Source organism: Microtus pennsylvanicus, chromosome 5, assembly GCF_037038515.1.
Source record: "Microtus pennsylvanicus isolate mMicPen1 chromosome 5, mMicPen1.hap1, whole genome shotgun sequence".
Classification (NCBI taxonomy): Eukaryota; Metazoa; Chordata; class Mammalia; order Rodentia; family Cricetidae; genus Microtus; species Microtus pennsylvanicus.
The window spans coordinates 118164981-118189767 of NC_134583.1; the positions used below are offsets into that span (position 1 = coordinate 118164981).

The following is a 24787-nucleotide window of genomic DNA, read 5'->3' on the forward strand; positions in this document are numbered from 1 at the left end:
AACTGTGTTATTATTCCTTTTGCTAATGTGTATCTGGTCTTAATTAAAATAGAACTTTACTGCAAATCATGTAATAAGAGAATCCATGGTCATTTTCTTCTGTATGTTTTCAGTAATAAGTAAGTTTGATTTGTGCACCTGTTCTTAGACAGTTTAGATAAGAAGCAAAATAAAGTAAGAGTTTCCTACACATCATGTTGGTCCACATATTATGAAGCATAGAGAATGTAAGAGTGAGTGCTAGAGAGATATTTCATTCACTTAAGTGCTTGCCCATTAATCCTGAAGACATGGTGGTGTGTTCTTGTTGTACCAACACTGGGTAAACAGAACAAGAGATCCTGGGAGCTTGCTAGACATCCAATCCAGCCTAATTAGTGAGCCTTTTTCCCAAGTGTTATGCCCTGTCTCTGAAAACAAACTTGTCAGCTCCCGAGAAACAACATACAAGGTTCATTTCTGACATCCACATATGTATGTGTACATGTATACACATTCTTTTACATATAGGCACTTGATTATGCACACATTCACATAACCACATACATACAAGAAATACAGAGTATGAAGAGGAAGATGATACAAGGCTCTTTGGCTGAACATCACTTAGACTCACTGGAAGTATTTGTATTTGAAACAAATAACCAGTGTCCAAGAGTAGCTCCAGTTAGAGGATAAGTCACAGGGAGGGGTGCAATTGCAGGGTCAGGTCATGCCTTGCTTTGCAGATAGTGTCAATAAAAGATAAATGTTTGAACACACTTTTGCCTTGATGTTCTTAGGTTAGAACTGAGCATGCATTTTGTTTCTCTATTGCTAACCATGAGTTCCATATGCATCACTTCTCTTCCCCCAAAAATAATAGTCCCAGGAGGAGTCAAATTTCTATAATTTCTAGATGAATTATTCCCTTCCCACTGCATTACAAGTAATCTAATGAGAAGTGTCATTACTGATTATCCCTTCTCTAACTTAATCTTAGATTAGTCACTTTGTCTGGAATTGCTAATTCCTACCTTGGGTTCTACTGCAGATTTATATCTGCACATACATTAGTGCACAAGCAAACATTCACAATGCTATTTGATCTATAATACAGATTGTTGTGGTTCAAAATGTGCCTTTTTTTTAAAGTGGGTCAATGTACTAATATTTTTCCGTTTATGTATTTTCCTAGTTTCCTAAGAACACTTTACACCACTATTCTCAGGCCTTTAAACCTGCATTCAGACTCGCAACCTGTTTTCCTGAGTATTTGTGTTGCAGTCAGATTACACAGGAAATTATCAGTTATAAGATCGTGTGCACCAATTGCTTTAATAAATTAATTCTCATTCATCTATTACCTTTATGTCTCTCTATCATCCCCCTCTCATATATGTATGCATTTTGTCTCTCCTTTCTCTGTCTATCAACTTCTGCTTCTGCTTCTTTTTTTTTAATTTTTTAATTTTTTTATTGAAAAAAAATATCCGCCTCCTCCCAGCCTCCCACTCCTCTCCTCCTCCCCCCACTCCTCTCCCCCTCTCCCCACTACTCTGCCCTTCCTCCCACTCCTCTCTCCCTCCCTCTCCAGTCTGAAGAGCAGTCAGGGTTCCCTGCCCTCTGGAAAGTCCAAAGTCCTCCCCCCTCCATCCTGGTCTAGGAAGATGAACATCCTGACTGGCTAGGCTCCCACAAAGCCAGCACATGAAGTAGGATCAAAACCCAGTGCCATTGTCCTTGGCTTCTCAGCTGCCCTCATTGTCCACCATATTCAGAGAGTCTGGTTTTATCCCATGCTTTTTCAGTCACAGTCCAGCTGGCCTTGTTGAGCTCCCAATAGATCAGCTCCACTGTCTCCGTGGGTAGGTGCAACCCTTGTGGTCCTGACTTCTTCGCTCATGTTCTCCCTTTTTCTGCTCCTCATTGGGACCTTGGGAGTTCAGTCCAGTGCTCCATTGTGGGTCTCTGTCTCTATCTCCATCCATCGCCAGATGAAGGTTCTATGGTGATATGCAAGATATTCATCAGTATGGCTATAGGATAGGGTCATTTCAGGTTCCCTATCCTCAGCTGCCCCAGGAACTAACTGGGGACCTCGCCTGGCACCTGGGAGCCCCTCTAGGTCCAAGTCTCTTGCCAACCCTAAGATGGCTCCCTTAATTAAGATATGTGCTTCCCTGCTCCCCTATCCAACCTTCCTTTATCCCAATCATCCCGTTGCCCCAAGTTCTCCCCATCCTACCCTTCTCACTTTTCTCTCCCCATGTCCCCTCCCCCCTCTCACCCCACCTCCAAGATCCCAATTTTTTGCCCAGCAATCTTGTCTATTTCCCCTACCCAGGAGGATAGCTATATGTTTTTCTTTGGGTTCACCTTCTTATCTAGCTTCTTTAGGATATCAAATTATAGACTCACTGAACTTTATTTATGGCTAGAAACCAATTATGAGTGAGTACATCCCTTGTTCATCTTTTTGGGCTGGGTTACCTCACTCAGGATAGTATTTTCTATTTCCATCCATTTGTATGGAAAATTCGTAAAGTCATTGTTTTTTACCGCTGAGTAGTACTCTAATGTGTATATATTCCACACTTTCTTCATCCATTCTTCCATTGAAGGACAGAGAATTCTCAACAGAAGAAGTTCAAATGGCCAAAAGACACTTAAGGTCATGCTCAACCTCCTTAGCGATCAGGGAAATGCAAATCAAAACAACTTTGAGATATCATCTTACACCTGTCAGATTGGCTAAAATAAAAAACACCAATGATAGCCTCTGTTGGAGAGGTTGTGGAGGAAGGGGTACCCTTATCCATTGCTGGTGGGAATGCAAACTTGTGCAACCACTTTGGAAATCAGTGTTTCAGTTTCTCAGGAAATTCGTGATCAACCTACCCCTGGACCCAGCAATACCAGTCCTGGGAATATACCCAAGAGATGCCCGATCATATGACAAGGGCATTTGTTCAACTATGTTCATAGCAGAATAATTTGTAATAGCCAGAACCAGCTTCTGCTTCTTACGAAACCTGAGAGTAGTGGCATTTCATTTTTATTTTAATAAATAAAGATTGTCTGATGTTCAGGAAAAATAAAACAGCCATAATGGCCACCCTTACAGACCAGGCAGCAATGACACACACCTTAAATCTAGAAACCACATTGACACACACATTTAATACCAGTAGCCATACTAGATTTCCATAGAAACCAGGTGGTGGTGGTGTACTCCCTGAATCACAGAACTAGAGAGGATTATAAAATGGAAGGAGACAACTGTCAGTATCAGTCTATTCTGAGGTTTCCTGTAGGCAGGTTCACCATTTTTGGACTGAAGTCAAGGTAAGAGCCAGTGCCTGACTGCTTACTTTTCCGGTCTTTAGGTTGAATTACAATATCTGTCTCTGAGTTTTTATTAATTGTATGTCACCTGAACATTTAGAGAGCTAATTTTCTTGACATGGCTTTTATTATTTCTTTTGAAGTTAACTGTGCATACACTTCTAGAGTATAAATAATTTATATATTTGGTATTCTTTAGGAATTTTTAAATGTGTTATAAAGTGCCGTGTTTCTTTTGGGGAATTAGATTACATATTGTTTCTATGCCCTTCATTTGAATAATGGTATTCCCCTTGATGTCCTAAAAATATCTTTTCTCACTCTTTGGTAACAAAAATTTACTGTAAAATTCTTCATTTACTTGTAGTGAGACTCTTTGGCTCATGACATATTTTCTTTAATCGAAAAGATTCCTACTGAATATTTTGTGGGCCTCAACTATTATTCCCCATTGCTTTCACATTGTTTACAATTTTTAATCCTTTTATATCACGTGCATATTTATGTATTTATACACGTCAAATCATAAATTTCATCATACATATTATGTGTCTCTGGCTAACTTACACATTTTCATATAACACTATATTCCTAACTCTTATGAATTCTTTGATTTATTTTTACTGAACTAGAAAGTTCAGCAGGTGAAAGCACTTATGCCCCAAGAATGAAGATCTGAGTTCAGATTTCCAGCTTCCATATGAAGACTTGGCATGTTTGTACATTTCTGAAACCCAGTACCTTGATTTAGCCATTCCTTATGTCTGAATCCAAACTTCCATGCACTGACCAAGACACACACCTCAGCTGCTTCAGCCTACAGGTTCCTTGAGCCACCTTTCAACCTCAATGTTCAATCATACCCTGAAGACCTTAACAGAGTATTCAGCCTAATAATCCTTTCCATACACCTACCACAGCCTTAGATATTCTCTTTACCACCAAACTTGAACCAGGACACGTTTCCTTCATATCAGCCAATCTCCATGTATCCACCATCTGCATTCATTCCATTTAAGCCATATTCAGTCTTTAGACTCAACCTACCCCACACTTTCTCTATTCAATCCCAATCTTCTCTGTCAATTTCAGACAGAACTAAAGATAATTGTTGCAAAAATAGAAATGATATGAAGGATAAAGGCAGTATATCCCCTACAAAAGTCACCAGTCCTATAGAACTTTATCCTATGAGAATTACCTAAGATGAAACTCAGGACAAAGGATTTAAAAGAAATCTCATTCATTTTAAAAAATCCAGGATGGAATGAGTAGAAGACTCAGTGGTTCAGAGCATTGAATACTTGGTCGTCTGGAGGTCCTGTGTTCAATTCTCAGGGCCTACATCATAGTTTATAACCATTTATAATGGGATCTGATGCCCTCTTCTGGTAGTAAGTTTATATGCTTAATATATATCAACAAAATTTCAAGTTTAAAAAGAGACATAAAGAAGAAGCTCATGAACTTAAAGAGAAGGAGTTAAAAATATAATCTACACCTGAGTGGTTTCCACGAAAAACCAAACAGAAACCTGGTGAAAATGAGCAACAGGAGTTGAAAATATAATTCAAATATAATTCAATCAGGAGGTGGAATTACTGAAGAGGAATAGAGATGAAATGAATATGGAACTGCAAAGCACAATAACCAAGTAGAAAATTCAAGGGAAAACCTGACAGGATCCTTAATAAATCAGAAAATAGAATGCCAGGACAGAAAGATACAGAAAAGGATTAAGACAAAATGAGAAAAGAATATGAAAAAATTAAAAAAGCATAAAATGAATACATAAGGAATGTGATATTGGATTTTTGAGTTATAGGAATAGATTAGGAAGAATATTCATAGATCAGTGGCATACATCAGGTTCAATAAAAAAATAGAAAACTTCCCTAATAGTACTAGAATCACACACAACACCAAAAAGAAAATATCAGAAAAGAAACTTCTCACAGCATTTCATGATTGGAAAACTAAGTATATAGAACATAAAAACAGCATTGAAAGCTATCAGAGAAAAACACATATCATATATGAAAGAAAACCCATCAAAATAATGGTTGTTTTCTCAAAAGAAATGTTGAAAGCCAGAAGAGCTTAGAGCAATGCATTCCAAATCTTAAAAGAGCACAGCTGCCAATCTAGAGTAAGTATGTAACAAAACTGTCTGTCATAGATGAAGGAGGAAACAATCCAGGGTTTGAATAGCCTACAAATGTTTATCCCTCATTCTGTCCTTTTCCCAGTAAGTCTCCTGGCTGACCTTGTGGCAATTAGCCAGGTACTGCCAAGGGTGTCTACCTTTCCCAGCTAAAAAAGTGAAGTGCTTTAGGAACAGGGTTGCTATCTTATATTCCGACTGACATATGTCTACTCTGCCATGTAAGTCTGGTATCTCTGTGGAGGATGCTCACAAATATATTCCTGAATTGGGTATCAAGACAGCTATATTTTGTGTTTATGATAGGCATGGGGGGGGGTTAAAAAAGTTGCACTGTGCCAAATCTCTTCCTGATAGCACCAAAGAATATTAGACTCTCAAGGAAGGAAGCTACAGATGGTTTTAGATGATGCCTTCTGGGCTATTGATGCCAAATTTTCCAAGGAGAAAAACATTAATGAGCTGGTACATATTTCCAGGAGACTGATTGAAGGTGAGAATGATGAAGAAAAAGCACAAGATAAAGATGATGTGGATAATGCACAGAGACACTACAGAACGGCTGCTTACCTGCTAAGGGTAAAACTGTCAAAAGATCCCTCTGCCTACAAGTCTCGATCAGGACAGTTAAGAAATAACAGATTGTAGGGCCTGTGTTCTTCCTTGCCACCTTCAGATCAGCTTTCTTCTATTGCTCCCTGAAGAGATAAAAATACCTTGTTCCCGTTGCCCGATTACCTATAGCTTCCTCTGGGGCATCTTCTACCTCCTGCCCCTCATGAATGCCTTCTTGTACCCCTCCCCACTTTTCATTGCCTCAAGGTCTAAGGAATACATAGCCTCAATTGTGAAGTGTTTCACATGTCACTGCACAGATGCTACTGCTACCCACAATGTTTGTCACCTGTACTGGCCATCACAAGTGCTAATGTTTATTTAAAACTGAGTTATTAACATGACATCACTGGAAAATATAAATTATTACTATATACCCATTCAGTAATTTCCCTTTGGCACGCTCCTAATAACAAGCATTCTTGATTGTTGGACCAGTTGCAGCTGTGATCTGTGTTGATGTCTGTGGCTCTGAACAGCACAGAAGGCTAGATGATAAAGCTGTACAGAGTTAGACCCGGTCCTCATTGGCTGTACCACTAGGGAGAACTAACTGGTCCTGCCCTTCACTGGCTGAAGCGCCCAGGAAACTATACTTATATATGGCCAATAGCGAGACAGGAGAATGGATAGGCAAAACTGTCAGGGAGAGAGATTATATAGAAGGAGCAATCTTGGAGAAAGGAAGGAGTGAGAGATGGAGAAGGACATTAGGGGGCAGCCACCCAGCTACACAACAATCCTTAGCTTAAGAGTGAAAGTAAGATTTAAAGAAGTAAGAGAACAGGGAAATCCAAGAGGCAAAAGGTAAACAGGATAATATAAGTTAAGAAAAGCTGGTAGGAAACATGGCAAGCTAAACCTGGACATTTATAACTAAGTATAAGGCTCCTTTTGATTTATTTAGGAGCTGGGTGGCTCCCCACAAAAGAGCCCAAAGAGCAAAACAACAAACTACAGCCAGTGATGTAAGATATGTTTGTCCTATGACTGCACAGGTTCCCACATGATTCTAAGCCAGGTCTAGAGGCTCCATCTATAAGCTCTGATCTTAGCACAGGGACATCAGTCTCTGCCTGTCATATCTCACTGAATTGCAGCAAACAGTGAAACCAGTGCAAGATTCTCTGCTAGCTCCACCCACCAGCTGCAGATTTATTCTCTCTTCAGGTCAAGGGAGTTGGGGAGGGTGGTGGTGACAGTTCATGTTGTTCCAGAAGGTCAATATGCAGATACACAAAGGGAATGGGGCAATGAAGTTTCATCACAGCTGGTTCAGTACAGGTTTAGAGTCCAAGGCAATGACTTTTCCCTTCCAAATGTATCCAGTGCTCCTGGCTAAACTAGGGAAGTAGATGCAACAGAGACATGCCTTGATTCCTAAATTCTTCAGTATAACTTTTCTTTCTATTTTACCTAGGTTGGGCATTAGAGATTCTCAGTTGGGTTTCTTAGTTCTTGAACTTGGTCTAAGAACACCTAATTGACTATTGTGTCTGTACGAATATGAACACTGGAGAACATTACTATTCACTCTTTGAAAAGTTGTCTGAATAAGTCACAAGAACAGTAAACTAGAGTAGCACAGATTCATAAAATGATAAAATATTAATTACAAACTCGAAAACACACTGATTTCAGAACATACCTATGAAATATTTGAACAAATCTCTGAATTCCTTCTACTCTTACCTCTTCTTTTTCATGTTTAAAATGTTGAATTCAAATTTTTATAAGTGTTAAAACAAGGTAGATACTTAAGATACTGGCAATACAACCATTTTCTTTATTTTAGTTGTCAGATCCCACTATGTCAAAAACGTATTGTTCTAGAGGATTTTGCTTGTGGATGTTACTTCCTTGAAAGAGGAGGTAAACATGAAGGCTGACTGACTGTTTAGAACTGCCATGCTTCCATCGAATCTGCCTTGCAAACCTCACAGCTTTGCAAATCTTTACACACTGTCATTTTAGGGTGACAGGTAGGTGCTCGGGTTGGTCATGTAATATATGTTATTACCTATGTGGCTTAGGGGAAGTGAGCTGGAGACTTTGTGGTCCTCCTGGTCCTCAGAGGTCAGGCTCAAACCCCTCTGGTGACCTTAATTCTTCTCAGAGTGGGGGAGCTCACTGTAGGACTTCCTGTGTTCACAGGAGCCATATACACTTTGCAGATGCCCTGTCCCCGCTACTGAGCACCTGCTGGCTCATTTGAAATTATCATGTGGAATGAGAAAGCCAGTTTTTCTTTTCTTATTTTCTAATCCAGTTGCATAATTAAAATAATCACTGTGATTTTTGTTTATATCTCCATACATTTGCCCTAGTCAAAAATTTTCTGCTGTCTAATTGATAAAATAATGATATTGAGTCCAGGTTTGTTTAATAAATGTTTTTATGTTTTAAGAAAAAAATAAAAACTTCATGTGGCGAAGAGGCTAGAATGTTGCAAGTCTAGAACTAAATGACTGGAGGCCATCTCTGCTTCCATTGCAGCAATATTCCTCCCAAATCCTTATGTGATTATGAGGTAAACTTTGAATACATACATACACACACAGACACACAGACACACAGACACACACACACACATATACATATTCTTGGCTTTGTATATATATTATATACTCATATATATCTATATTAATATATCTATATCTATATATTTTGTTGGCTCCATCAACCAAAATACTAAGAACTTTAGAAGGCATCTGAGTTCTGTACCTGAGTTTTTTTCCATATTTTAAAGTACTTTACCTAATGCTTGCATTGATAAATTTGACAAAAGTCTCTATTTATGGTTTTCTTTGAAATTGTTCCCATGTAGAACAGAATATTGAAAAACATTATTCCAGGTTTCTTAGCCATGATCCATCATACTTTGCTCCATAATAAACTATTTCTTTTTATTTCTTTGAGTGAGAACTATTTTTTCAGACATGAAGGAGAGACTGTTTCAGAAGAGAAAGATGACTGGGAGTTAGAATGAGAAGGAAACAACATGGTAATGAACGGGTGTTTTTGATGTCACAGTCATGACATTCTTGAAGAAAAAAAGACATTATAAAATCTATTCAATTGTGTGATGAATATGCACTAGGAAATTTTCCATAAAAGTTCCAAAATATTTAAAAAAATTATGTGATGTTGTAGTGATAATTCATTTGTATTTTGATAGATAAAGCTTGACTGAAGATCAGAGAGTAAAACATCTTCAATTGTCAGCCTTATAGACCTAGAAGTGGTGACTCATACCATTAGTCCCAATAGTCACACTAGTTTGCTATAGAAATCTGGCAGTAGTTTTGTACACAATTAATCGCAGCCCTAGAAAGAAGTATAAGATGGGAGGAGACAGCTCTCAGACAGAGTCTGATTCTGAGATTCCTGAAGGCAGGAACACCATTTCAGACTGAGGAAGAGCTAAGATCTGTGGCTGGCTGTTTTTTTTCTCACCTTCACGTTAAACCCCAATTTATGTGCCCAGGATTTTATTAATCTTGCTACATGATGTGGGTGAAAACATAAACAAGCTAACAAACAAAATGTAATGAAGGGTCAATAAAGCATTTTCCCAAGAGTCAGTTCATTTTTGCTTGAGTTACAATAATTGGTTATACTTCATGCATCATCAATATCTCTTTACTCAAAAAGTAAATAAAAATATAGATCCATTGAGCATAGAGTCCCATCTATCTTTAAGTGTTTTTTCATTCTTGTATTCAATAAAAGAAAAAATTGGTCCAAAGAGTCCTGCTGACTTACAAATGTGCAAGAACAAGTGTCACTCTGGGCATGAAAAGAACTCAACTAAGACTGTTTAATTCAAATCTATTTTTTTGAGATTTTAGGAGCAATATGATTTGGGCAACTAATTACTGCTTATTTCATTGAAAATAATGAGCATATCCATGAATTTGGGTTATTGAAGTTTATAATAGCTCCCTTTGTGTTTTTAATCTTTAATATTTCAATCTATTTTTAAACTTTGAGCAAGATTACAAAACTTGATCAAACTCTTCTGACTTCTATGTACAAACAATGATGACACAATAATTAACTAGATTCATGCCCACTGTGAATGCTAGTGATTATGATCAGTATAGTGCCATAGTCCACAGTCAAGAAATTATGATGAACATAATTAAACTGAGTGATTTGTGTATAGAAGGGAGCAAACTACAAGAAGTGTGGGTTAAGTTAGAAATGCCCCTTAGGCTCACAGCTGAATAATTGAATACTTGGCACCCAATTGATGGTGCTGTTTGGGGTATTTTAAGTCATATCAAATATTTTTATTGTCTAGAGACTATTCTGCTTACATAGTTTTACATCTGCATTGGTGGTATGAAGAGACTTCTCATACCTTTCCTAAGGAAACTATCGTAAAGCCAGGGGAGTAAGTCCACTAGATAGTCGGTTTGATTTCTAAATTATTCCAACTCTGAGTTGTGAGACACTGGCAGTGCTTTATTTCCCATTACCTTTAGGGGAAAAAAAAGATCTTTCATGGTTGAACTACACAACACTGAAACACAAACACCTTTCTTCAGATAAACTTAATATGTATTTTCTGATTGGAGATGTATGACTAATAGCTATGTTTTGTTATCTTAGTTTTGTATGTGACCAAAGAGTGAAATAAGGAGCTATAAGACTTACATTGCTTAACAAAATATGTCCAACTGTTTAATATAGGAAAGAAACATTTTAAATACACATGACCATGGAGGTGCACAGATATATTGGAAAGAATATAGCAAAATAAATGTCAATTTGATGTCAACTTAAGTTGCACAGGAAGACTATGTTGACAAATAAATATATTTCATATCACTTATAAACTATCCATAATCTTAAATTTCTACCTGGTCACTAACCTGAGAATATAAATGTTGAGTTGTTTTTCTTACATCTCAAAATTAATCTATTGCTTCTCAGAAATAGTTGCTTGTTATAAATGTTTGTTTATTTTTATTAGCACTATTTGGACACCAATCTGTTTTGTTAAACCAGAAATTCAACTGGATATTCTGTAAAGAGGGGAAGGACAAAGTCTACTTGAGAGATTAAAGATTATCTGATTGACCGGTGAGTGATGTTCCAGAGAAGGACATGTTGATTCACCCTGTAGTGTTATAAAAGCTCCATGCTGGCTGAGCACAGCTGTGTCAGGCAGAAGGATCTCCATGGATGCAGTTGTGGTCCTGGTGCTCAGCCTCTGCTGTCTGCTTCTCCTCTCACTCTGGAGACAGAGCTCTGAGAGAGCGAAGCTCCCTCCTGGCCCGACTCCTCTCCCAGTTCTTGGTAATTTCTTCCAAATAGATGTGAAGAACATCAGCCAATGCTTGACCAATGTAAGTATTCTTTGTGCCCCGCCAGTACCTTATAAAGAAGATAAACTGACAGTTGCTTTAGATGAAAATCTAGTATCAGAGGCAATTTAGTAATAAATAGTCACCTAGTCAAAACTCTTTCAAAGTATTGTGTATCTCTTGACTCTTATAGGTGGACATTGTCGGGATTTCAGTAATGAGTGGGGTTTCAGGTGAAAGGACATTTACTTTGCATTTTATAAATCAAAAAATTCCACAAAATTGCAAAATTTGTGACTATTTCCTATCACACCACAACAAAAAAGAAAAACAAAACTTTTTCCATTATTTTTGGTTGACAATCAATAGTGAGTAATGATTTATTCAATAAGTCATTAATAATAATGATATACTAGAATTTTAGAAAAACATTTTATTAAGGTTATGTATTTGATGTTGGACTCTAACAAAGTAACTGATGCCTAATTTAACTAAATACCAACGGACAAGGAATAACACAAGAAATGCAACAGAGAAGCCAAGATTTCAACATATTTGGTGATGTTTGTATCCAGCCAGAGAAGGAACTATTTTTTTCCAGGAAATATTGCATGCCTATGGTGCAGCTCCCCTGGTGCCCACTCTCTGTGTTTGTAGTAGCATTACGCCAAATCTGGTTCCTCAGTAGAATCAACTGTGGTGACTTACAAATTTGCATTTAGAAAGTAAGTGGGCCTTTACATTGATGCTTTATTGCTGCATCATTTTGTTTATTCCATTGGACCACTTGCCTATTTTTGTGAGTACCAGACAGTTTCTATCACATAATTCTATAATATAATTTGGTATCAGTTATTGTTATATCTCAATCAGCATTTTTACTCCTTGGGAGGGCCTTGACTATTCTTGATCCTTTTAGGTACCATATGATGTCCTCTGCTCTTTTTCTAAACCTGTAAATATGGCATCAGATATCTGATGTGTAGCATTAAATCTATAAATGTAGTTGTATGAGGTTAGTAGTATGTGTGTATGTTACTTGGTTTCTGTTTCTTCTCTGATCTTCTGACTACAGTTGCCAGTGGTTGAGGAAAGAGCCTCCACACCTGTGGGCTGGACGTATGTAGGTCAGAGTGGAATGGCCTCTGTTCAATCAGGGAGTTTCTTCCTGAGTTGGGGAACTGGGACATGGTGGGAAAGATGGGAGGCTTGATGGTGGTTAGGGTGGGCAGGCGCTGAGACAGAGGGGGCAGTCAGCAGGCATGTATATTTCCTGTGTGGAGTTCTGGTGGTCAGCGTCCTGCTGAATGTTTTGGTGTGAAAATTCATTGTAATCCTTGTATGAGAACTACCTGAGTCTTGAACCATTATATGGTTTACTGTAGGTGATCAATAATTTATACTCACCCTGATATGATATAGTCTTCACAACTATTTAAAATTAAGCTTTTCCTGAATAAAATAATTAAAATAGAGTGAGTGATATTATCAGTGCGAATAAGGGGTTGACTCCATGGATATTAAAATGATTTTTTTGCTAGTATTTACATTTTTCTCTCCTATTTTCAGTTCTCAAAAGTCTATGGCCCTGTTTTCACCCTGTACTTGGGCATGCAGCCCACTGTGGTGTTGCATGGGTATGAAGCAGTGAAGGAGGCTCTGGTTGATCATGGGGAGGAGTTTGCTGGAAGAGGAAGCTTTCCAATGGGTGAAAGAATTAGTAAAGGCCTTGGTAAGTAACTATACATGTTCATATGGGGAGGGGTGCAGTGTTTCTGGTGAAAGAGAAGACTTAAGGGAGGGGTTGGACCTCTTCCTTAGGTACAGGTTGGACTTCTCTGTGGTTTCCACCCATCAGATCTCTCATTTGTCCCTAAATATTTTTCTAGTGCTTTACCATTTTTTTATTTCTGAAATTTTATTTTTTAAAAAACTATCTTTTTTCAATGTACATACCAATCACAGTTCCCACTTCCTCCCTTCCTCCTACTCCTTCCAACACCCCCTCCACTACACCCCCATTCACTCCTCAGAGAATGTAAGGCTTCCCATGGGGAGTCAACAAAGTCTAGCACATTGCTTTGAGGCAGGACCAAGGCCCTCTCCACTATATGTAGGCTGAGCACGGTATCCCTCTAAAGAGAATATATTTATGAAAGCCAGTGCAAGCAGTAGGGAGAGACCCTGTTTTTTCTATTTCTTTAGGCATTGTTTTGAGCAATGGAAACAGATGGAAAGAGATAAGGCGCTTCACTCTCACAACTCTGCGGAATTTGGGCATGGGCAAAAGGAACCTTGAGGACCGTGTTCAAGAGGAAGCACAGTGCCTTGTGGAGGAACTGAGGAAAACCAATGGTAAGTGCAGATTTCTGCATTTGCATCTAAGTCTAGGTTTGTGTGATGCTGATCATACCCATTCTAAAATTTTCTTTGTTTTTAAATCAGAAACAATGAATATATGTTTCATGCTAATATTCTTTTGAGCTGAATAATTGTGCATTTCCAGGAGCACAAGTGTATTTTGTCTTTGTGGATCATTTCACCATGGTATAATTCCTATTTATAATAGTGGCAGATCCCAATCAAAGGATATTTGTTTTCATTTTCTTGGATTACAGAGGTTTGAGGAAATTAACTGAGCAGTACAGAGATCCTTCTAGGCCAATGTTTATAGTCCTGGGTAACAGTGATATAATTTATACTTTCCATTTCTTAGCCTAGTGTAATAGAATTTTCATCACTTATTTTGTCTGCTGTAGCATGATCTTAAAATTGTATTGTCATTTGTTTAAAAATTAACTACACTGAGAATTTTATAAGTGTGTTTTTATCATGATCACCCACCATCTCTACTGAGACACACCCTAGTTTTCTATTTATTCTGCTTGGTGCTGTCTCTTTATTTAGTAATCATCTAACATGATTTGTGCTTGATGTATAAGATTTTTATAAGAGAAACTTTATTAGTGCTTTAAGAATTTTGTACGTGTTTGCAAATAAGTTTTAAATGAAATAGAATTACATAATTCCTCCTGTTTTCTTATTCTATTATTTTTCAGATGCTCTACCTTGTCTTTTTCTAATGTCTTCTCTACTGTCAAGTTGATAGCCTCTTTTTGTTTAAATATATATATATATATATATATATATATATATATATATATATGCACACATATATAAACAACCTCTTGAGTAATCTTTGTTGTTGGTTATCATATATATGATTTTGGGGCTGATTTAGTTCTTACAATCTTTCTTCCTCTTTTTCTGTGATGTTTCCTTAGTCTTAGATGTGGCTGTTATGATGTATTTGTTTCAGTTAATGCAGGGATCACCAAAATTTGTTGGTGTCTGCATTATGTCCAATTGTGGCTTTTGGTGATGATCTCCATTTACTGTAAAAAGAGATCTCTTTAATAAGGGGTGGTAACTACATTTACCTATTCATATAGGGATATAATTCTGAATACAATTAAGAATTATGGCAGTCAAGTAGACTAGATAGTATAGCCTTTTCTACGGTCTATCACCTCACTAGCCCTACACAGTTGTCTCAATTTTGATCACATTCATCCTTCTTCCTCTAATTCTCTCATACATACCCATCTTTTCTTCCAAACACTTATTTTGTAATTTTCCTTCAAAGAAAAATTGTGCTTGTCAAATATTCTTCTATGTGTGATATTCCACCAAAGCGTGATCGATTTATTAGGGGCTACACTCTTGGATACTACCTCTTCAAGAAGGTAGTAATTGTCAATAACTCCTCCATTATTGGTAGGACATCATGTCCAAATTCTGGTATTAGCTTGTGCATGTCTTGGGCATCCTGTCAAATTTTCTTTGAGTTCAATCGTGCTCTGCTCTGCTGCACCCAGAAGACACCATTTCCTAATAGATATCTACCACCTCTGGCTCTTAAGATCTTTCTGTCGCTTCTTCTTCAGTCTTCCTAAGTCTTATGAGGAAATAGTGAAGTACATATATTTAGGGCTGAACAGAATTTAGCCTATTCTCAGCACCTTTATCTTTTGCAGCCTCATCTACTGTATTTGTCATCATCTACTGTAAGCAGTAACTTCTCTGATGGTGATTGAGAAATATCCTGTATGTGTGCCTTTCTTCTGAATTATGTTTGAATTATGAGAGGTTACAAGTTTAAAGAAAAATGACTCACTTTCTCTTGAGAGCTAAGAAGTGCCAGTAGGTTCTTAACTGTTGATGTGACTTTGTACCCATCTACCCTCTTCATATTGTGATATGTTCTGGCTTAAACTTACAGGAGTCTTGTGTATATATATATTACTTGTAGTTGATTAATACTAACAGATTCATCTGTTAATAATCTGTTTAAAAAGCCATCATCTGTACTGCTCAAATTATTTTGTAAAATAGAAAATGATGAAACACGTCTAAAAATCTTTGTACAGTGTTGGTATACTCATAATATCAAAATTAGGCAAAGCAGAAAAGAAAGGAAGAAATGAAGGAACTAAGAAAGAAAGAAAAAAGGAAAGGAACAAGGAAGAGAGAAAGAATTATAGGCTAAAATCTCTGATGAATATGAAGAGCAATTTTTTCAATAACGTATTTATAACCAAATTCATATTGCATCAAAACGATTATCCACTGTGATCTAATTGGATTTATTCACAAGCTTCAGGGATGGTTAAACATATGTAAACCAATAAATGTAAACAACTTCATTATTTCCTCTTACATGGCACTTTCTGTTTTGAATTACATTCTATCAAAACTCATATGACAGCACAAAGAGAAAACAAGAAAATTATTTATTAATCAAATTAAGTCTTTTACTAAACATGAACTACTTTTGCTAACCTGTTGACTCTGTCTGTAATCCTGTCAGTCACTTCTGCCCAAGGTCAAATTTCTTTCGTGTGAGTTTGTAGAAAATGAATCACTTTCTTTTGCTACTGCTATAAATTGTACTTACCTAAAAGTTCTTGATGTGAAAAAATAAGATTAACGATTTGATTTCTAAGGACTTCAAGTTTTTTTCCAAATAAAATGAAAGGAAAGACTAAAAATCAAATTTAATCTGTGAACAGCATGTGTACACATAAGAAAAGTTCTTTCATCCTTAACTGTCTTGGACTTAAATAAATTATTTCCTGATAGCATAGAATATTATGATGTTTTTATACCCTGGCATATGCACAGTAATATTAAGGAGCTTCATGCTATTCAAATGTTTAATAATTTATCCAGAACCCTGTTTTTTTTTTATGTGATCCTTATGTGAGGTCCACAGAATTAAATTTTGGATCAGCTTGAATGTAAAGTGTATTTATTATATGTCCAAAGTCATTTTACTATAGAAAAGACATCAGAAGAAACTGTCCTGAGCACTGGAGAGTTGATTTATCACTTGAGAGAGAATGTTCCTTCAAAGAAGCAGCAATGGGTTCCAAGTGCCCGTATCCGGCAGCTCCATGAGATCTGACATGCTCTTCTAGCCTCCACAGATATCACACACACACACACACACACACACACATGAATTCATGCACACAAATGAAAATAAGTCTAAAAAAGAAATTTCATTATGATTTTTGACCTGTAACATTATATATATATGTGTGTGTGTGTGCGCATGCACGTGCACTCTCCACAAATTTTAAGCGTTATATTGCATAGTAATCTAATAATGGTGATATTGAGAGATGTTTATAAATCTATAAAATGCACTGCATCTTAAATATGTTGTGTAGAGTTTGATTGAGCACAATCACTGTTTACTTCTTTTAGAAAGTAAACATTATTGTTACTATAATACTGTATATATTGTGGGCTTCATATAGATATTTCATAGGAGTGTAACATGTGCTTCGAACAAATCTTTCTACCATCACCTTTCTTGCCACCTTATTCCCATTTTTTATATTGTATCTTTCCCTGGGACTCTTTGCTTTAATTAGAAAGTTTGGTTTATTATGTGTATAAATGTTGCCTGCATATACATGTGTGTGCATCACTTATGTACCTGGTGCCAAAGAAGTAAGAAAATTTTATCTTATTCCCCTGAAACTGGGGTTACCGAAAGTTATGAGCAACTGGGAGGCTCCTCAGAACTGAACTTTGGTTCTCTAAAACAGCATAACTTGTTTTGAATGCAGAGCTCTCTGTCTAGCACTGACCTTGTTATACTTTGTGTCTACTTTTCAAATACTGTGTTGACTTTTTCTGGATAAGATGCATTGTTTTAAATGATGAAATGAGAAAAGGGAAGTCACTATCACTGCCCTCTTGTCTCCCCTCTTGGAACTTAACTGTAATATGAAAGTTTTCATTTTGTTTAGTAATGTAACAAATCCACAGGGAAGTTGCCCTTCTTAAGATTACATATTATTCTCAAGTAACAAGGAAGAGGTCTCCCCATGCTTTTTCTTCTAATACCCTACTCACCTGCAGTCCTGGTATTCCTCCTTCCTAGGATCAACACTTGCTTCTTTGGTTTTCTCACTGTGGCTGCAGACCTTCCAGGTGTGCACTCTTCTACTTTCATCTGAGTGTTACATGGAAACTAGACATTTTATTAAGAAGCAGTTGTGAACACTAGAAATTTTAGGTTTATAAAATCTTTTTTTTCTTGCAAGTACCAGATAGTTTAAAGTGTAAACATTGCTATATCAGATATGGTCTGTTTTTCTTTAGCTACTGAGGATGAGGCCACCTCAAATTTAAGATTAAAGTGATACATTGATTCTACATATAATGAATGCTTAGCTGTTAAAAAAATTGTAGATAGGATATGGTTTACAACTTCTTAAGACTCTTTACCTGTTCACAAAACCAAAACAATCTCTTTGTCCATTTTAATGGTATTTTTTTATTGTTTGTTCAGGTTTACCGTGTGACCCCACGTTCATCTTGAGCTGTGCTCCGTGTAATGTCATCTGCTCCACTGTTTTCCAGAATCGTTTTGATTATAAAGATCAGGATTTTCTTAACTTGATGGAAAAAGTAAATGAGAATATTAGGATTCTGAGCTCCCCCTGGATGCAGGTGAAGTAAAGATTTTTTCCTCCTGAAAAGATATTTATAGTCCTTTATACTCAAAGATCAAATACCATATGGATCATGAAGTGAGGTGGCCTGACAACACAGTTTTGAATAACACATTATGGAAAGAATATCAGGAAGGCAGGTCTAAATCATTTGCTATACAATAGCAAAACTGAATGGCAGTTTCCAGATTGGTTAAAGGCTGCTAGTTCCGTATCCCTTGATTTTCCACTTGATATCCAGAGAACTATTTGTATAAAATATTCCATTCATATCTGGAAGTGTGGCCAGTTGTTCACAGGACATTCTTTTACGCATAAATCTTATCTTTTCGACTATTAAACACATCCTCATCATACTACTAGGCAGGAATATTTTAGTTTAGAAAGAATATTCCATAAAAGGAGAAAGAATATTAATGGCAATGAAATCTGACAGGAAACACTGAGTAGTTCCAGTGGTTTGATGTGTCTGCTGGACACATTTGCCCTATTTGACAAACAGGTTGGAATGCGAAGAGAAGTGGTTTAACGCCGTGTGGCCCACATACATCTTATCAGAGTTATCCTAGACTGAACTGGCATCTCCCTAACTCTCCACAAGAAAAGATGTGTTCCAGGCTGCCCAGTAAATCAAGGCACCAAGCTGTCAGGCACTAGTACAGTGAGCAAATGTATGGTGTGGAATGGGAGAGACAGAAAAACAGTTCATGTACTGTGGAGAGAGGCACATCTAAGGAGGGGAAACAGTGAGGAGTGGGCTGACTTAGTTGCTAACCAGGGCAATGGTGATGTCTGGCACTTGGCTGCTGCCAGTGTTTATGTCTGGGTACATGGACCTGCTCCATCCTTGATCTATGTTGATGTCCACAGCTCCTGAAACCACCTAAGGCAAAGAGGAAAGGGCTGTACAGGGTTGATGGTGTCACTCACTGTCTGAAACCCTAGGGAGAATGGGTCCTGTACCTCCTCCTGGCAAAACAGGAGAGTTGGTCCTGTTGATGGGGGTGTGGGTGAGCCCGGCCTAAGAAACTGAGTTGGCGGATCTGACTTTGACTGCCCCTCATCTGTCGTGTGGGAGCATGGATCGGAGAGAGATGCTGCCCACTGTCTTTGGCAGATGGGAGAGTTGTCCAGGAAGTGATAAAATCGGGACAGTTGCCCTTTCCCCCACCAGCTGCAGAACTCAAGAGAGTGGAGCCAGTACCTTGTTTGGGCAGCACAGTAGAGTCGACATTGTTTACAGGGGTATAAGCAAGTCATCCCTGAAATTCTGAATGTGAGAGAACAGGCTCTACTACTCATCTGTCAGGGGATGGTTTGGTTGGAGGAGAGATGTCCCCTTCATCATTATCCCCTCACTGTTTCAGGCAGATGAGTGAGCTGACCCTCCCCCTTAGGAGCTGCAGCACTCATTAAAGCAGGCCCTGCGTCTAGCTTGGGCAGCACAGTAGAGTGGACCTTGTTGTTAGTGGCACAGGTGAGCTGGCCCTGAGGTTGTTAGAGTGGAATAGCTGGCCACACCCACTAATCTGCAATGTGGTGGTAAGGGCTAGGGAAAGATGTCCTCCTCCCCTTGCCACCGCCACTTGTGGTGTGCAAGAAACCTGACACTCCTCCTTACCAACCTCAGCACCTTCTAAAGCTGGTCCTGCACCTCCACAGGCAGTACAACAGAGCCAACTCTATTGCCCCTATTGATTGGGATGCAGGGCTGCAGGCGAACCAACCTAGATAATGTGAGTATGTGAGATTTGGCCTCTCCACTCATCTGTCTTATGAAAGTATGTGTGGAGGAAGGATTGCCTCCCCTCCTTTGTAGCCTGTGGCAGGTAGCAGGGATGACCCTAAGGACATAATGTTAGGAGAGTTATCCCTGCCCTTTATTAGCTACAGCACTTGGAAGAGTGACCCCTGCACCTAGCCTGGGAAACAAAGTAGACCTTGCCGTGGTGGTGTAAGTGTGGGAGAGCCAACACTGAGCGTATGAAAGCAGGTCCTCGTTAAAAAGGCTGAACTAACCAGAGCAATGCCAGGGAGTTCAGCATGGTCGTGAGGATAGGGAGAGATTTGGAGAACTGGTCAACAGTGCAACCTCCTAGGCTCAGACCTAGGGTTATGAGTTGATGTACCTCAACATCCATCCCATCTGCTATCTGTTGAAGCTTGTGGAGAAGCTGGTCCTGCAGTGATAAGGCCACAAGATCTTCACAGTGCAGCGCAGCGACCGGATGTCTAAGACTCCCAGAAAGGGCCCAGTTTTGATAGTGTAGCTGAAAGCAGAGACTCCGAGGCAGCCAATGACTCTTTGCAATGAACACTTGCCAAGCGATGATATATGAATAAAAGGGTGTACTGACTGACTCACTTTGTCACAATACAGCTTCCATGATAAAACTTTTCTTTTTTTTTTACTCTTAAATTTTATTCTATTTTATTTTGGGGGGAGTTTAAGGACTGAGGGTAGATGTGTGGGGATATGTAGGTGGATGGAATCATAATGCATGGTGTGAGGGACATAAAAGTAAATAAAAAGCAAGTTAAAAAAAGAATGTCTGTGGTCATAGAGAAATCCTTATTTGCTATGTCACACTTTTGCACGCAAAGTCCCTTGGAGCCCCACCCACTTCTAATTATTTATTCCATGTCATAAGCTACTTTATAAGAGTTAAATATGCTTGTGGTACTCTTTTGCTATAAATCAAGTTGCCTAACTCATTTTATTACTGCCATCATCTAAAAAGTGTAAACTATAATGATTTACATCATGTCATACTTCAAACTTGTAGAAAAAATGGTATAAACCATCAGTCAGTTTTCATAAATAATCTTTATATTAAAATGATTCATAAATGTTGAAACTTGATCATTATCTTTCATCATTCAGGCAGGAATTCCCTCCTGCCTCAGGTCTCTCCATTAACACAAAGAATTGCTGTATGTATGAAATAAAATACTTCTTCCTTTTGCTGAACACCATTGTTCATCCATTTCTGAATCTATAAATCCATGTTGGTCTTGCTATATATTGTGCATATATGTGTTTCCTTATTTAAAAAGTTCTTTGGCAAGTACTGGAGAGATGGGTTGAGAGTGTGTGCTGATCTTTTAAAGGACCTAAGTCCAATTTTCAGCATCCATTTTAGATGGTCCAAAACCACTAGCTTCAGGTGACCTGATATTTTTGGCCTCCAGTGTACTCACACATACACGGCACACACATGTATGTATGCATACATACCATATACACATCACATACATGAATAAAAGTAAAACAATATATCTCAACAAAAATTTCTCTGTTTTTGTAGGTCTGCAATAATTTCCCTTCACTAATTGACTATTGTCCTGGAAGTCATCATACAGTATCAAAAAATTCTGAATATATTATAAGTTACCTTTTGGAAAAAGTAAAAGAGCACCAGGAATCCTTGAATGCTGCAAACCCTCGGGACTTCATTGATTATTACCTGATTAAACTAAAGCAGGTAAAATATTAATATAAATTTATATATTGTCTGAGTGTGTTGTAGTTTTTTGAACCCTGAAATGTTTGTCAGAGATGGTTTAAGTCATTATCATTTGAAAAACAGTTTTAGTATTTATTATGTGTTGTGATGCACCATATGGACACTAATAAGATAAAGGGAATTTGTTAACTAGAACACATTGGCTCTGTTCTTTAAAAATTGTAGCTGAGAACAGTGAGATAAAGGGCAGGTAATGTGGGAAAAATTCTAATCAAGTAAAAATAGCCAACTATCGTGGCAGTGTGAATAGTTTCACCATAAATGTGCATATTGTGTGGCAAGAATTCCTGCATGTCCAGTGAGTTAAAATAGTTTTGGATATGTTGTTATTTTAAAAGGATAGATACGGGAGTTAGTTTCAGAAGGACTGAGTGATATAAAGAGAAGTAGGTGGTGGGAAGAGAAGGTGTATGGAAGAATGAGGCTTTGAGTACAAACAAGTTAATTTTCACCAAAGGGGTTGAGAATTGGTATCTACTGGGTATCCTGACAGCATGAACTGCATTGGCATTGTGTAGTTTATTGAAAAGATAATTTTCCATGGAATTTTCTTGGAACTCAGAAAAAACACTTGACTCTAGATTACTGGCTTTGGTGTGGGCATTGATTCTACTCCACTGGTCTTATGTGTAGTGATACTTAGTAACCTGGCATCTGAGTGACCCCTTGTTGCTGTTTTTTTGGGGGGGGAGCAGACTATTTTTTTCTAGTTTTTGCCTTGTATCTGGCTTTTAGAGTCAGGGTTTCTCTGTGTAACAGTCCTGGCTGTCCTGGAACTTGATTTGTAGGCCAGGCTAACCTCAAGCTCACTGAGATCTGCCTGTCTCTGCTTCCCAAGTGCTGAGATTATAAGCACGCATCACCACTGCCTGGCTAGTTTATAAGATATAGCTCACAGAATTAGTCCACTGAGTGTAAAGAGGTATCTCAGGATCCTAGCCACATATCACTTACATTATGTTGGTACCTTAAGTGATTACAAAGCACTGCAACTTCCAGCTCCTTTTAGTTGGAAAGCAATCCCTTACCATGATAAAACACACTACACCCAATACTAATCACTCCTTTCTGTTCACACCATCTTTAGCAGTTGTTAGTGTGGTTTCTGTATGTCCAGACTTGCCTACGACGAATGGATCGTCTAAACTGGATCAGTATATGTGGCATCTAATTTCTGTTTTCTTGCACTTGAATGAAATCTTGGACATTCATCTGAGTTCACCTTGTTTCACTACTTCTTCCTTTCTTTGCAGCAAACTTCATTTCATGCATTAATAGCACAATGCACTCATTCCTAACTGATGGATATTTGTGTTGTTTCAGCCTGAGGCTTCTCTAAGCTATATATATGAACATATATTGACATCACTTCCTCTGACTATATCTTCAGATCTTGGGTTCCTGAGTCAAATAATAATATCTTTATTGTTTTCTTTTTTGAGAAACTGCTTAAAAATCCATAATACAGTATTTCATATCTATGAGATCCCCTATTTTCCAAATAGCTGGAAGAATTTGTAATTTTGAAATATAAATATTAGCAACAGTTCAGTCAGTATGAAGTGGTACCTCAGGACTGATTCGATTTGTATCTCCTTAACAAACAGTTAGAATGGACTTCTTTTATTGTGCAGTTTTGCTTGTTCATGTCTTCAGAAAATTTTTATTCTAATATTTTTGCCCATTGGACTGCTTGCTGCATGGAGCCATACAGTAAAGTATGTATGTAGGTAGAAACCTTTCCAAATAAATGACATGGAAACATATTTCCATCCTGTAGGTTGTCATTTGCACATTCTTAGTTATGTCCTAAATGCATTAGCATTCTGTTATGGGTGAAGTCTTGTTTATCGATCTGTAAAGTATGAGTACAAGTCATAAGGAATGAGGCTTATCCTTGTCCATGTTTCTTTACATTTCTAGCATCCTTCTTTTCATGTAGGTATTCTGTTGTTCTGTCATCATCTGATACAGACTCTTCCTTTAGATGGAGCAGTCTTGGAACTCTGTTTTACAATATCGGCTGTAGGTGTTTAGGTTAACTCCTTGCTATCAAAGCTCTATAGGTATTGATATTGATTTGTGTGTCAATACTTCATTACACTCATTACTGTTGCTCTGCAATAAGATTATGAAATAATCATTCTATGTTTGATATGTTCGTTTTGTTTTTATTTTTTGCAATATTTCATTAATTCTATGAGAATTTCATGAGATGTAATTTGAACATTATCCTCAACTTTTATTACCCTCCTCTCAATCCTCTTAACTCTTCTAACCAAACTTTGTAATTTCTTTTTTTCCCCATTTCAGCATTGAGTCCAATGTCTGTTGTTCACCTAGCCTCAGGCCTGACATGTAATTACGCTACTGGGGGGGGGTGTCACATTATTGTAGGAAATTCACTACCCCTTCACAGGAACTAATCATCTAGAATTGGGGTTTCATATTTTCTCCCCATAGTTTATGTTGTATTTTTTTAAAGATATTATTTATTGTGTATAAACATTCTGCCTCCATGTATGCCCACATGCCAGAAAAGGGCACCAGATCTCATTATAGGTGGCTGTGATCCACCATGTGGTTGCTGGGAATTGAACTCACGACCTCTGGAATAGCAGCCAGTGCTCTTAACCACTGAGCCATCTCTCCAGCCTCCTTATGTTGTACTTTTATCTGATGGAACCTACACAGTTTTTGGGAACCCTGTCACAGTCATTGTGAGTTCTCATGTTCATCTGTCATTTTGTGTTCATCAAACACAGATTCCTTGATGCTACTGATCACAGATGATTTACATTTCTGCCC

The 24787-nt window shown here is 37.8% G+C and overlaps 1 protein-coding gene across 1 annotated transcript in view; it reads left to right on the forward strand.

Moving 5' to 3' along the window:
- The window catches only part of LOC142850431 (cytochrome P450 2C27), a 220325-nt gene that overhangs the window by 184418 nt on the left and 11120 nt on the right, over positions 1-24787 (forward strand). Inside the window, exons 1-5 of the mRNA XM_075973976.1 lie at positions 11277-11463; positions 12991-13153; positions 13627-13776; positions 18290-18450; positions 21761-21937. Coding sequence (XP_075830091.1) covers positions 11296-11463; positions 12991-13153; positions 13627-13776; positions 18290-18450; positions 21761-21937 — 819 coding nt within the window. The 5' untranslated portion in view covers positions 11277-11295. Of the gene's footprint in view, positions 11464-12990; positions 13154-13626; positions 13777-18289; positions 18451-21760; positions 21938-24787 lie in introns of the transcript that reaches the window.